Here is a 13,626-nt window from a genome sequence, read left to right as displayed (position 1 = left end):
TTGCCCTACTCTACATTTCAATATATCATGTATTTTTCAAAAGTGTTCAAACTCTGCTGCTGCTGCTAAGGCTTTTCCGCACACTTAACAGAAGGTGCTGGGAGAGGAGGAGAGCTTCAGTGTGCATGACAGCTGCCACCTGGAGCAAATGGAAATCAGGAGTCGCTGTACCAGGCTCTGGAGCAGAAGGCCACAGAGCTCCCATTCAGCAGTCTCGGTGAAAGAAGAGACATGTACCAAGCACTGGGAAAGCGAGTTACACATCAGACACATGACAAAGTCAAATGCAATGGGAAATGACTTTTAATGAAAATCTTTGGAGGGCTGATAAGGTTATCTTGATGCTGGTATATCTGTGTCATCTACCATGCCAGACTTTCAAGGACTCAGCTGGAGAATGCCTCTCAGAAGTTGCATGCAATATGACTGATCTGTAAACTTTCCGCTCAACTCCTTGTCCAGGATGAGGGCTATTCCCAGGAGAATGACAGCAGCTTGGATTTATTTCTCCTTCCTACTGAAACTATTTCAGAGGAAGGCGGGACAGGAAAACAGTCAACAGCTTCTCCTCTTTTAGTCTATTTCCCTCCAGTGGAAGCCCTCACAATGAATTTATTCATTGTACTGAAATGTTCACAAGTTAAGAGGTGCATACAAAATGTGTGAACTTATTCTTCCACCTTCAGTCCTGCAATAGCACTTTTAGAAGTCGTCCACCTCTCCTACTCACTAAGCCCAAACCTTCACTGCTAATCTCGACCTGGAAATAAAGATGCATATATGTACAATGTTGGTTAGTGTACTTAGTCACCCATGATAGGGTGGTTGTGTGTTGCCCTTTTAAGGAAAGCACAGATTAAACCAAGATAATAGAGCTAGTAGTTCAAAGCAACTACAGAGCATTCATTTTTCTGAGCAAGAATTTAGGCAAAGAATATAGGAGAAAAATGGATATCTACCAGTGCCCTATTCGATAAAGACCTTAAACGTGCTCATAGCTGCCTGACAGCTACCTCCAAACATACAGTAATGCCCAGGATATCCTGTAGCAAAATCATTCCATGTGAGAAGCCACATGCTATTTTCCACTTGGGCTGTAGGTCAACCCCTAAAAAATATCCATCCATGGCTTCTCCTGAGCCACCCTGCCCTCCAAGGGATGTTTACCAAAGGCCAAGTGTAAGTTATGCCCTTACTCAAATGAGCTTTCGGTAACCAAAGTTACTGCTTCAGATAGCATGACCTAGCAGGCATGAGTGCCTGTATGATTACAACTATTTCATGCCTTATTTGCCTGTTTTCACATATACTTAGAGGTCTGTGTATACAGCTGCAGTCACTGTGTAACTTACTATTCAAATCCTGGCACTGAAGACGTTACTATTTTGGCTTAAAAATGCACCTCTGTACCAGGATGGAGCTGCTCCCATGACAGAGATGACGTTCCCACATAGCTCTCACCTAAGAAAAATGATTCTGACATCATTTGACACTCATTGCTCTCCAGAGCCTTTCCAGCCTAGGGCCTATGCATTCATCTTACTTCTTACAGAGACTTGAATTCCACATAGGCTTTCCCAGTTCCAAGTTAAATAAATGCATACTAAGGCTGGTCTGTAGACAAACTGTTAAACATTGCTACCCATGACAAAGCTTTCAATCCATGGGATGTGTCTGTGCCTCTGTTAAATGTAATTGATACCTGACAGGAAAAAAAAAAAAAGCTGAAGCTTTTTGTTCCCTTTACTGGTAGTTCAGAAAGATTACATTGTATCTCAGAGAACAAATTCACCAAATTACTTTTCTTTGCTTACATATATTCTAAAATCTCAAGTAAAAATGCTTATTTTTGAACATATTTTCTTATAGCATGGTCTCGATATATGTATAGCGTACTGATACAATTGTAGTGCCTACAGGTTACTTCTCACCCTTCTCTGAATACCCATCTTGCATTGTTCCTCTCCAGACCTGTTTACTCTTTTCAATCCCTTGGCGGGTGTAGCAGAGGTGATAGAAGGACTTTGTAAGCTATACAGTATTTCAATTTGGCAAAGAAAAAAAAAAAACAACTGCAAAATCAAACCCACCAAAACCAAGAGCCTTCTTTCCCTTGATAGATGGCTGGTAGTTAAAGCAATTGATGTGATCTCCAGCATAGCTATCATCAATTCACATTTACACAAAGACAACGCAGAAACAAACAATAGAAACTAAGAACAATACTTGACCTATCACTTAAAGAACTGGGTTTTAAGCTTCATTTTTATCAAACTAACAATAACATTTAATGCACTGTCTAGGTTATAAAGCAATTAAAAGCTTGGAGTCAAACTTTGGCCTCTTAGTAGCTTTGTAATTTACTTTCTGGAAGCAAGTACTGAGCAGCCTTTGCTACAGCTGAGAAAATACCTGATCTTCTGGTTTGAGTCAACACACACACAAGAAAAAAAAGTGAAAGATTGTTTTATCCAAACTAACAAATGTTTAATTTTTGAGTGCATTTTTTTGTTTGAAAAGTGAAAACTGAATTAAGCAGACCAAGTAATGCCATTCTAGAACAAAAAAGGTGCAAGTATTTAATTAGAAACAAGATATGAAACACAATTCCTAAACCACCTCTCCTTTCACCAGATGAAAAATAATTGTCAAGTGTTTCAGTAGGTCCATCTTACATTCCTTAAAAAAACCTTCCCATCTAGTAGTTAAAATATTTTGTCCAGTTCTAATTCTGTCTTGGTGATGACTCTACCACAATAACCAATATTATATCGAACTTGAATGTGTAGCTCCTTTCCTTCTTTAAAACCAATTACGAGCAGGATCTCCAAGGAACACAAACGAATGCTTTAGTTGAGGGGTGTGGCTGCAGGTGAACTAGAATTCAAATGACAGCTAGCTTTGAAATACTCTGCTTACCTGATAATAATTTAGATGCCTTCCCTCAAAATACACCGTTGTTCGGTACTCCATGGGTATTATTGGAGGGTTAGGGTTTAGAAACTGTGGGCATTCTTCTTCCTGGGGAGAGAAACATTTCATATGTTATTCCAAATAAGAAGTCTTATCACAACAAGCTCCGATAGCCTTCGGACAATGGAATGATTGTTCCGAAGAACTTCATGCTTAAAATACAGTGACAGATTTGATTACACCCTTTCAAATTAGACATGCTAAAAATGACTGCAGCATATGTCAAAGCTGTGGGTGATTATCTTTCCCAGCCTTGAAATCTTGTTCCTCCCATTGAAGCAAAATAGTAAAAGGAACAAAAATATCCTTTCAGGAGTTATTCAGTCTCTCTGCCCCTCCTCAATCACACCCTTGAATTCCTACCCCCGCACTGTCACTAAAAAAAAAATCTTACACTTCTGGAGTTAACTTTTAAATACTCTTAAAATCCCTAATTCAACCAATCAATACGAGAGAAAAAGCAAAGAAAACATTGAAGTGTTCTAATAAAAACCTAATAATCTTATTTTTAAACATTACCATATTTTGTTTAATCACATCCTGTACTGAAGAGGACTCTTCACAGATATGTCTCTTCCAGTCCCACTGGCAATTCCATCTATTGCTTGCACAGGAATAGCATCTACAAATATAATATGATAGTCATGACAAACTGTCAGGCTTTTCTCCCCATTGACAAAAGAAGTAACTGAAATGCTATCTTTATTCATGGAGGGTAGATCAATCTGTTACAGAGTCCTTACTATATTAAGCTGAAAACTTCATAGTAAGAACAGTTAAAGAACCCCAAAAAGCTCTTTTCTCCCTCAAATATTTGAGCAAGGATCAAAAAACCACAGCATCTCTCACAAACTTTGAGATCAAGTCTGAGAGGACTGGAAATGATCTTGATCAACCTTGGTACATTAGGGTGAACTAAGTGGGGTTTGGGTTGGCTTCACATGCCCTGGGGCAGCAACATCTCAAGCAGAGCAGATGATGGGGCAGAGTCAGCTTTGACTGCCCAATTTGAATGCACTGCAACCCAAAGCCCTGGTCTGCCCTTTGAGGGAACAAGTAGGTAAGCAGGTGTCCACAGAGCTCACCTGCAGAGGCATTAGCAGCTATAGAAACGGCAATCCAATGAACTTTAATTGCACATGCCATGAGTATTCCTATTGCATGTGTTTCATGTTACTGGCTCACCTGGTGCCCTTCAACCATTTTAAACTCCATTAAAATGTAAGAAAAAGGATTTGGTGCCAAATGTTTAATTATGAAATGATTGCGTAACTCAGCTGCCAGTTACCTGAAACACCATGCCACAGGATCTAAACACATAAGTTAAGAAGCTGAAATACTTACGGCTGATTTTCAATAAGATTCATTGCTTCTTCACAGTCATAAAAAGGGTAAGTATGTGATGCAAAAAATGTCTTGTTCTCTCCAAAGGTTAACCGAAGTGGAACTGAAACATGATCTATCACAAAAGAAAAAAAGATATCTAAGTGGCTGTTGAATTCTTTAGTTCTGGAGCTGAATGATACAATGATAGTTCTTTTATTATTTTACAGGACATAATCGAATATTTAACTATACTGTTGACACTCTGGATCTCGTGATCTGTTATACTTCAGATGTGTAAGCTCTGTTTTGTCTTTTGAAGCTTTACAGAATTTTCAGCACATGGTTGTCAGAATAAAAGCAGAGATGGGATAAAGGGAAGAAGCAAAATTACAGCATAGCTTTGTTTTATGGAAGTGTTACTCAGCAGTGCTATCATCATGCTAGAATTCTAACAAGTCTAGAAGAACAAGGAAAACTGAATAACAAGATAATTAAACAGAGATGAAAACTGGCACGAGAACAGTAATTTTAAATAAAACATTTTCTTAAATATGAATATGTCTGCATGTAATATTACTTGTTTCATTTGTAGATTAAAACTGTCATAGTCATGTGAATTAAAGCAAGTGATCTTTGTGGTTAATGCCCAACAGTGCCTGCAATGCTAAGTTACCACAGCACTTGTGATCTTCAGTTTGCTGTACATGATTTCTCCACAAATGCACTTCTCATCTGCATCATTACTGAACAAAGAGTGGAAAATTCATCTTCAGAAATGGGTGCTTTCCTCAGCGAAACTGTTTGAACTACCTTTAGCAGAAATCATTAGGCCCTTGTGACTAGCTATTTCACAAGCTATTGCGCAATTTCAAACTCTGCTTTCCTTGAACGGGTTCCTGGAAGACCATCAGCTGCTTGGCTGGAAGTCACCTTTGCCTGCACTGAGTGCCCTTGAATATTTCAGACTGGTAGGAATGCCAGGGGATTTCCTAACAGCGGGACGGTGGAAAAGTATCCTTCCTCTCTAGAAAGGCCCTATTCTCTTTGGAACCAACCACAACCAAAGTAACACAGGCATTTCCAAACTCAACAGAGATTCTTAGCAGTAAGTGGATGGGTCTGGACTTTCTGTCACTTGCTGCCAGGAACCACTGCCTGTGTTTGTAACTGTCTGCCTTCTGCTGAGGTGTCTGCCAGGCTTCTGAGCACCTCTGTATTACTTTTGAACATCCTTTCAGATGGACCACTGTGCAACCAACTCAGAGAAGTGTGCTATTTCTAGATGATTTGGTTACTCTAATGGCATCCCTGACAGGCTTCTAGTCTCACGTTTTATGCTGCAAGACATCAAAATGTCATGTTTATCAACCTGGTTGCTTTATGTCCTGCTCTACAAAATATTTAGGGACTGTGAAATGGCTCTAAATAATGGAGTGCTGCTTTAACACTTAGCATAATCTGTGACACACCCCAACTAGTTTAAAACTTAAAGAGTAAGATTTTTAACATCATTACTCTTCCTGCAACTAAAACTGGATTCTGACCTATTTCAGCCTTAAGAGAATTGAAACTTATCTTAAAAAGTGCTTCCAAGTACCGCCTGACAGTTCACAGCTGTTGTGATACATACAAAAGGGCTATCCTCAGAGGTACCTCTGTAAGCTGCAATAGCACCAGTTTGTTTTTCTTTTTTTTTTTAAACTTGATACATAATAAAAAGTGCTGTGTAACCAGTTTTATTCCACGTGTTTATGCATCACGATGTGTGAACTTAAAGCATGAATAAAGCACTATCTAGGAAATAGTACAAGAATTATGGTTGGCAACAGACCTTAAACATATAATCAGTGGTTCAGAACAATGATACAGCCCTTAATTATATGATCACATATTTTTCCACTGGACTTACTATTATTGGATAAGCTGAAGGGCACATAGTAGAAGAGGCAAAGCTTTTATGAAAGGACAATCTTGTGACATGGACCAGAAAACAAGCCACTGAACTACAGCTGACAAGAGCAAAACTAAGACATTAGAGACAAAAACCGTCACATCTGAAGCACATATGCAGCTCTTCTGGCTCCACAACTCCGAGTGCCTGGGGTAAGATTAGAGTTCTTTCCTCTTATTATACCTGGAGAGTAGCAATATTTATTTACCTTGACCTTTCGGTGTTGGAGGAATTCTATCAGGCGGATCACAGATAATAACTCCATCTTTTAATTGAGCATCATGGGTTGTTTCACCAAATGTACATGAAACCTGGTCACTCTTAGTCAAAGTTGGCAATGGACTTACAGTCAGTTCCACCTGGAAACAAAATTTTAAAAGGATAAAACATTTGAAATAAATTAACCAGGATCCAGTAAGATTTATGGCCAGATAATTTTCAACTGCTTGGTTTTTTTGGTCAACAGTGATAGTTTGCCTAGTATCACAGAAGATGGTTCACCTTTTCAAGTTTTATTTCTTCTCATCTGCTAATCTTTTCTTCTTATACCTCTACCAACTTTTCCAGGGTGGGTCTATATTGAATTAGATTGGTACAAAAATCTCTTGTTCAGACAAGGCATTATATCAGAACAAAAATGTCTGTGCAAACACACCCAAAGACTTTTTTTCTTGTCCTCAGCATCCAGTCTAGCAGCAGTAAACAGAATGGTTAACACTTAAATCCTGACAAACTTAATTAAAATTACATTACCCTTAGGTGTTACCAGTGAATAATGAAACCAAGGCTGGATGGGCTGGAAAAACTGGAGTTTGAAAGGGCTGAACAGAAAAGTGGCTTCCTCAAGACTCAATGCACATGCAAAAAACCCACTGACATCTATCATTACTGATGAAAAAGGTTTTCTGACTAATGGTGAGATCTTAACCTCCTCAAGGAAATTGTTAATACACAGTGCATGTGACAAATTGAAAGCAAAATCACAGAATATTATAGAATCACAGAATATTAGGAGTTGGAAGGGACCTCGAAAGATCATCCAGTCCAATCCCCATAATAAAATAAAATGGGAAAACTTAGCAGCGAAAGAAGAAAAAATCGAAATGAAATTTTGGGCACCGTCTTTGATTTAATGCTTCAGATATATCAATTATACAGTTTAACTTTTTCCATTTTGTATTGCCAGTAGAAATGACAATCATCCCTTCCTCACTGAAACCAGTCCACTACGTTATAAGCTGCAATGTTTTTTGGTGAGTAAAGGAATCATGAGGAGATAGTGGCATTAGTGATGTTACAGGCAGCATGTAAACACACATTGAAGTTGGGTTTGATTTTGGGTTTTAGGTGTTTTGGCCTCAGGTGCTGATATGAGACGTCAGAGACATGTCAACACAACTTGACAAGATCGGAATTAAGAGAAGGTGGACTAGTTACACTCTACTAACATTTTTATTCAACATAGAAATAGCCTTAACACAATGCTGTTTACACAATTTAGGAATGGAATTGAAGTGACTTGAATTAGTGTCCTTCTTTCTAATTAAGAGGGATTAAAAGCTATTTTACTGATTTTACTTGCTGAGCACCCCTAGGAAGGCCTCAGACTGCAGCGGCATGCTCCATTTTGAGTTAGAGCAAGCTGTGACATTCTGGTCACACTCTGAGCACTTAGCTTTGTTGCCACAGTCGTTCTGCATGCTGAATTTACCTTTTCCATGTACCCAGACATACTCTACTGTGTAGGCAAATCCACCGCTGATTTTAAAGCAACAGCTTATGGCTTCGCTGCTTACTTAAGTTTATGCTCAAGTAAGCTGAAAGCTCAGCATGAAATCTCCCCCATCAATTCCTTTTTATGGGTTATACAATGCTGTGCAACACTTTCAAAATATTCAGATAGATGTAAGTGCTTTATCAGCCATAGCAGTACATCATTTTAGTTTACAGAGAAGGTCAAAAAGAGCACTTAGAAGAAAACTTGAACTGCAACCTGCGAAAACAGCAGGCAAGAAAGAGCACTGTGAGAAACACCAGAGACTGAGATACTCAAAACACTATCCCATTCCCAGTCTTCACGGTGCATAAAGAAATGCAGATATACGCCTTGCTGGTAGTCACATCAATGTGCTTTAAGAACAAATAGGGAAAGCATATTCTTGTCATACCTTAGCAGGAGCTCTGCGACTCATATTTAGAGGGTCTGCACTAATGATAGTCACACATGTGCCACTTGGACTCCACAGCCAGTGGTTCTCCTTATCAGCTGTTCCACAGTCTGCCTTCTTTGTGCACCTGACAAAACAGGAAAAAAAACCAAGGCAAAGCAGTATTATAGCTGGACTCTGCTCTTCTGAACTACAAAACAAGTTCAGGACTAAAGCCTGAATTTACAACACAAGATGACTGGGAATTTGCTTTAATATTGACTATTCAGGTTGTTATTAGAAATTTTTAACAGAATAAGTGGTGGAATAAGTATTGATGGTTTGAGATGTCAAAAGCAACTGGAGAAATATGCCTGTACTAGTTTGGACACCACCTTGGATTAGACAACCCAAATCCATACAGAGGAAGTAATGTTTAGCACAGGACCCAACAGGAGCCACTGCCTGATCATCTGTTAATCTTCACTGTAATGTATAACAAAGTCCTGAATGAGTGGGCAGAGCCTGTTTTTTCTGCAGGTCAAGTGGCAGTCACTTGTGTGTTGCCAGTAATAAAGACACCTTACTCATGAGAGTGAAATGCAATAGAGAAGTATTGCTGGGGGCACACAGGCTTGTAGAGAGCTCCTGCGAAACTGTAGCAACTAGAAATGTTATTTTTGTAGTGAATGTTTGCCACTATTTAAGACCTCTCTCTGCCAGGGCACCATTAATTACCATTATGAGAAGACAACAGTGCTTGTGCCGCTTCACCAAAAATAGTGGGAGGTCTTCTCAGCTCATGTATAAGAAGGAAAGAAAGGAGAGATGCTGCAGTGCAGAAGCTGCATATGTGGCTACAAAAGCTTGTTGAAGTGTGTTTGTGGGGACAGACTCATCCATATTCTTACCATTCTGTGCGATATTTAGGAGAAAATGCTGTTAGGATGTCTGGCTGCTGTAGCAGAAGCCCCCTCATCAGGGGCTTTAACACAGTGCAGTTGCTGCACAATTCTGTCCACCCTACCCGTAAAGGTATCTTTTACATACAGAGTCTACAGTCATATAACATAGCCCTAAACACAAAATTAAGCCTGTTCATGAGAGAAAAATGGTGCAGACGAGAAAAACATTAGAAGTTTAGCAAAAAAAATACCAGCAAATGCAAAAATTAATGTTTGCCTGTTCTCATAGACCATTAATATTTTGAGATATTGAGGTCAGTGGTCATATCAGAAACCTGAAGGGAAATCTAGGGAAAACTGCCTTTTATATGATGTATGACATGGCCTTCAACTCCCAGCAGCCCAGGAGAAGTTCAAGGTGTATATTCCAAATCCCCAGGTTTCATCCTTGGCAACTGAAAGCCAGGCTGGAAGAGTTACAGTGTATTACATAAATCTGCATGTACCACAAAAGTTTCTCTGCAGTGCTCCATATTATGCTACACATCAGGCTGACAGGTAACTTGACGTGATAGTTCACATTTTCAGACATGAAGCTTGAAGCCTGAAATTCATCTGCATACTCTAATTAAATAGCCCCTTTTTTCCAATAGCAAGTAGTGCGAATTATGAATTCCCGGCCACTCATGCCAAGGGGTTAATTAACTTAGTAGTCAAAAAGAGAGCTGCAAGACCGCTCCTCCCTCTCGCCACTCCAATCAATGCAGAGTGCAGAGAAGAGACATTCCAGAGATGCTCAGTGCTGTCCTATTTTACACGTGTTTGAATATTAATTTAGTTAACCTCTGCAGATAGTCAAATGACACTTTCTGCTCTCCTACAGTTAGGTGAGGACTCAGTGTAGTTACATGTCTTGAGAGACATTTATACATAAACAGTGTTTGAGCTATATACTTTATTTCAGACATGAACAGTTTTTTCTTTTATGCTCTTTTTTACACTTTCCTGCTCTACTTAAAATATACGCTATATTTTCTGAGTTTTAAGTAGAGAGCTCTCTTTTAATTTCTGGGAGAACATTGACTGTACAGTTCAGAGAGTGATAAAACATGCAGTTAGAAGATGTATACTGACTTTCAGTACCAGCAGAATAGTATATATTTTCCCAAACTAATCAAACCTGCAGAAGTCAATGGGGACTTATTTGTATGCACAGAAGATTGACGTTAATGTCTGCACGATAAAATTAAATCATTATCAGGAGTGTAGAGCTGAGTACAAAAAGCTGGGATTGCTCTACTAAGCAGTAACCCATGGCATGTGTCAAAATTTGAACTATTCCACTGCTTGCACCCAAAAAAGCAGTGGCAGCACTCACCTGCCCTCTCTCACGCACCAGCCGCAGTACGGATCCCTCGCTTGAGTACACTTCTCACAGTCCGAATATTTGTGGCAGTCCTGCACAGGCAGCCGATGCACCTGGAGAATCAAAGGTAAGGCAAACTGTAAGGGATCTGAAGACAGTACAAGGAGATTGAAATGTTTGTGGACAGGGCTGTACAGTGCCACTGCCTGTGGCAGCAGAATGCTTGACCTTGTATTACTATGATCAAAGCTCAGCTTGATTTTAAGAAAATCCATGCAAAACCAGAGTCTGGTTATTTTCCCCTTAACAAAGTCCAAATTCACACACTTTTCCAGCTTTTTTTAATGCCAATATTCTCTAATACCTCTCCAAAATAATGTAGGACTTTGTTATAATCCAGAATCATGAGCAAGTCTTAGAAAAATTGAGCTTTTCACTTCCTCCAATTATGTTACTTCTGGGAATCAGCATTACAGCAGGCACTGCAGGACAGAAACTGCATCAAAACTCCGAATTCAAGAAACTGCTACTGCAGGACCAGTACTAGAAGGCTAACTTGGTACTGGCTAGATCTTTTTTTAAACAGAATATCCTCCCCTCCATATCACTAGCACAGAGATGAAATAGTTTGGAAATGTGACCACCAGTGGCACTTTTAGCCAGAAGGCATCTCAGAAGGTTTGCAGCGTGAGAGAGCCAGGGTGCTTCGGGTTACTGCCCTTCTCCACGCATAACCCTCCACCATGCAATGAATTTATGAAAGAAAACAGAAGTAATTATGACAGGAAGCAGCAGGGAAAAGAGTACCACCAGTTCTCATGTTTCAGTCCCCCAGTAAATATATGGCTTCTGGTTTTGATTTCCTTTGGTGCTGAAAATAAACAATTTTGTCTTTCCTTAGTGCACAGGAAAAGAAGCCAGCACACAACCATCCCTTTTAGTTATGCTGCTGAAATTATGCAAGAGAACAGGGCATAACCAGCTCTCCCTGTTGATGACTATGTTTTACTTTTAAAAAGCACAAAAAGTCTAGCAACAGTAACTCTGAGATGTAAGCTTTTTTTTCTACCTTATCCTTTCATTTAAAACAGCAGGCAATTACAAAGCTACTTTGAAAGTTTGAATCTGGCCTCTTTTTTTCTAATTTGGAGAGTTCAGACAGACTCTGAGAAAATGTCAATATTGGGTAGTTTTCTTTCATTTACTGTTACAGAGGTTTACCTTCTAAGCACTCTCTTCTTCCACAGATTCTTGCCTAACTGGAGCTGAGTTACTGGCACGCTGTTTCACTAACTGGTACCCATGAGTAATTTAATATCCAGAGATTGGCTTTTTTATGCCAATATTTACTTCATAATTCTGGTAGGCAGAAACAAGCCCTAGAGATTTCCATCCGAGCAATTTTTAAGTAAACTTAATAGATTTACAACAACAACAAAAAAGCAGTTCCATTTACAGCCAGCTTCATAATGCAGAGAAACTAATTTTAGAGACTTTCTAATTGGCTCTCTTAATCGAAGAGAGCGAGAAAGGCTAAAACAAGCAAACAAGCAAATGATCACGGCAAGCAACTGCCACAGGCTCTGCCTTCCTCCCAGTATGGTAAGGACCAGAAGGAATCTGGGATCCTCCCAGTGATGATCACTTCTGATAAGGTAGTGTGAGCACTGCAGGGGTGGTAGGCTCCTTTCCAACTCCCTCAAGAAGCTGCAAGAGGTTTCTCCTGCTTTCTGCCCAAGATCTGGGAGCAGAGTGGGGAGGAGGGGGCTGACTTTTGAAAGCATTTTCTCTAAGCCCTCTCCTGCTATTGCCACAGCAGCAGCAGCTGAGAGGAGAAGTGAAACAGGAAAGCAAGAGCTTATTTCTCACTATGGCCCTTAACCTCTGTATCATTCTTCCTCATATTTCTCCCAATCTGATTTATTTTAAAGGCTGCTTCAAGTTATCACCCATCACAATATCACTTGCACTTTGCTCAAGTGCTTACAGAGCCCAAGCAATTCATCTTCAAATGCTGAGGCAGGCTGCCTCTGCCAGGTAGCTTAGCATTAAGAATGCCTATCAGCGCTGCTAGCCTGCCCTTTATTGTTTACCTTATTTTAAATAACTCTAAACCATTTTAATTCCCAGGGCAGGGTTCTGATATCTCTGTTCCCACAACTCCCAGCCATGCTTAACCCAGAAGTGCAAATTTCAGCATTTATTCTTCTCCCCTCATTTCAGTTGCTTCATTTCTCCCAGCTCCGAAGGCCTCCATTCTCCTCCTGTCTATCCGCTTCTAAAAGTGGGTGGGACTGATCATTGTAATTAACTCTTGACGATGACAGTAATGTAATGCCATTACAGAGCTCCCAACTTTAGTTATTCATATTTAAGCTGAACAGGTTTTGTAAAATGAAACTACTATTCGCCTTATTCAGAAACTGTAGTGTCTGTGAGAGCTACTTGGAAAAGATTATTCTGAAATCCTTTCTTTGGCAGAACTCTACCGCTTTCTAAATTTAAACATTTTGTAGAGATGGAACTATTTTTTTGCAAATTTTCTCTGAAAAATTTGTTTGTGACCTTCCTAAATTCTACCAGTTCAAGCAGACTGTCACCAGAAAACTTATCTTCCTTCAAGGTTGCTGCCATCCCTTACGCTGCTCAGCAGCTCATGGCATAGCCTGGTAGGGACCTCAGGGCTTTTAAGACACATGCCAGCTTGTCAAATGGGGTGCCAGGCTGCCCAGGCTGTTGTGGATAATGTTGAAGGTTGGAGTTCTGTTCCAAATCTGAACAGAAGCCAAATGAGAAGTATCAACTACTCAAAAAAAAAAGAAAGACGTAACCTCTCTCACACACTATCATATCATTAAGTGCTTTAATCATATTATTAAGAGCTTTATCAGTCACTTATCTGGCACTTTTTCCAATGTGGTTTCTAGCTGGAAAACCTTCACCTAGAGTATAACATTT

The 13,626-nt window shown here is 39.7% G+C and overlaps 1 protein-coding gene across 1 annotated transcript in view; it reads right to left on the bottom strand.

Annotated features, from left to right (window-relative positions):
* PLXNB2 (plexin B2) overlaps nt 1-13,626 on the bottom strand; it is a 78,166-nt gene that overhangs the window by 57,949 nt on the left and 6,591 nt on the right. Inside the window, exons 4-9 of the mRNA XM_010184063.1 lie at nt 10,681-10,781; nt 8,419-8,545; nt 6,459-6,609; nt 4,318-4,432; nt 3,493-3,595; nt 2,920-3,021 (exon numbers count right to left, since the gene is read on the bottom strand). Coding sequence (XP_010182365.1) covers nt 2,920-3,021; nt 3,493-3,595; nt 4,318-4,432; nt 6,459-6,609; nt 8,419-8,545; nt 10,681-10,781 — 699 coding nt within the window. The remainder of the gene's footprint in view (nt 1-2,919; nt 3,022-3,492; nt 3,596-4,317; nt 4,433-6,458; nt 6,610-8,418; nt 8,546-10,680; nt 10,782-13,626) is intronic.

Source organism: Mesitornis unicolor, unplaced genomic scaffold (genome assembly GCF_000695765.1).
Source record: "Mesitornis unicolor isolate BGI_N332 unplaced genomic scaffold, ASM69576v1 scaffold3475, whole genome shotgun sequence".
Lineage (NCBI taxonomy): Eukaryota > Metazoa > Chordata > Aves > Mesitornithiformes > Mesitornithidae > Mesitornis > Mesitornis unicolor.
Note: the sequence above shows the minus strand (reverse complement) of the source record. Positions and strands in the feature narration are given on the sequence as shown.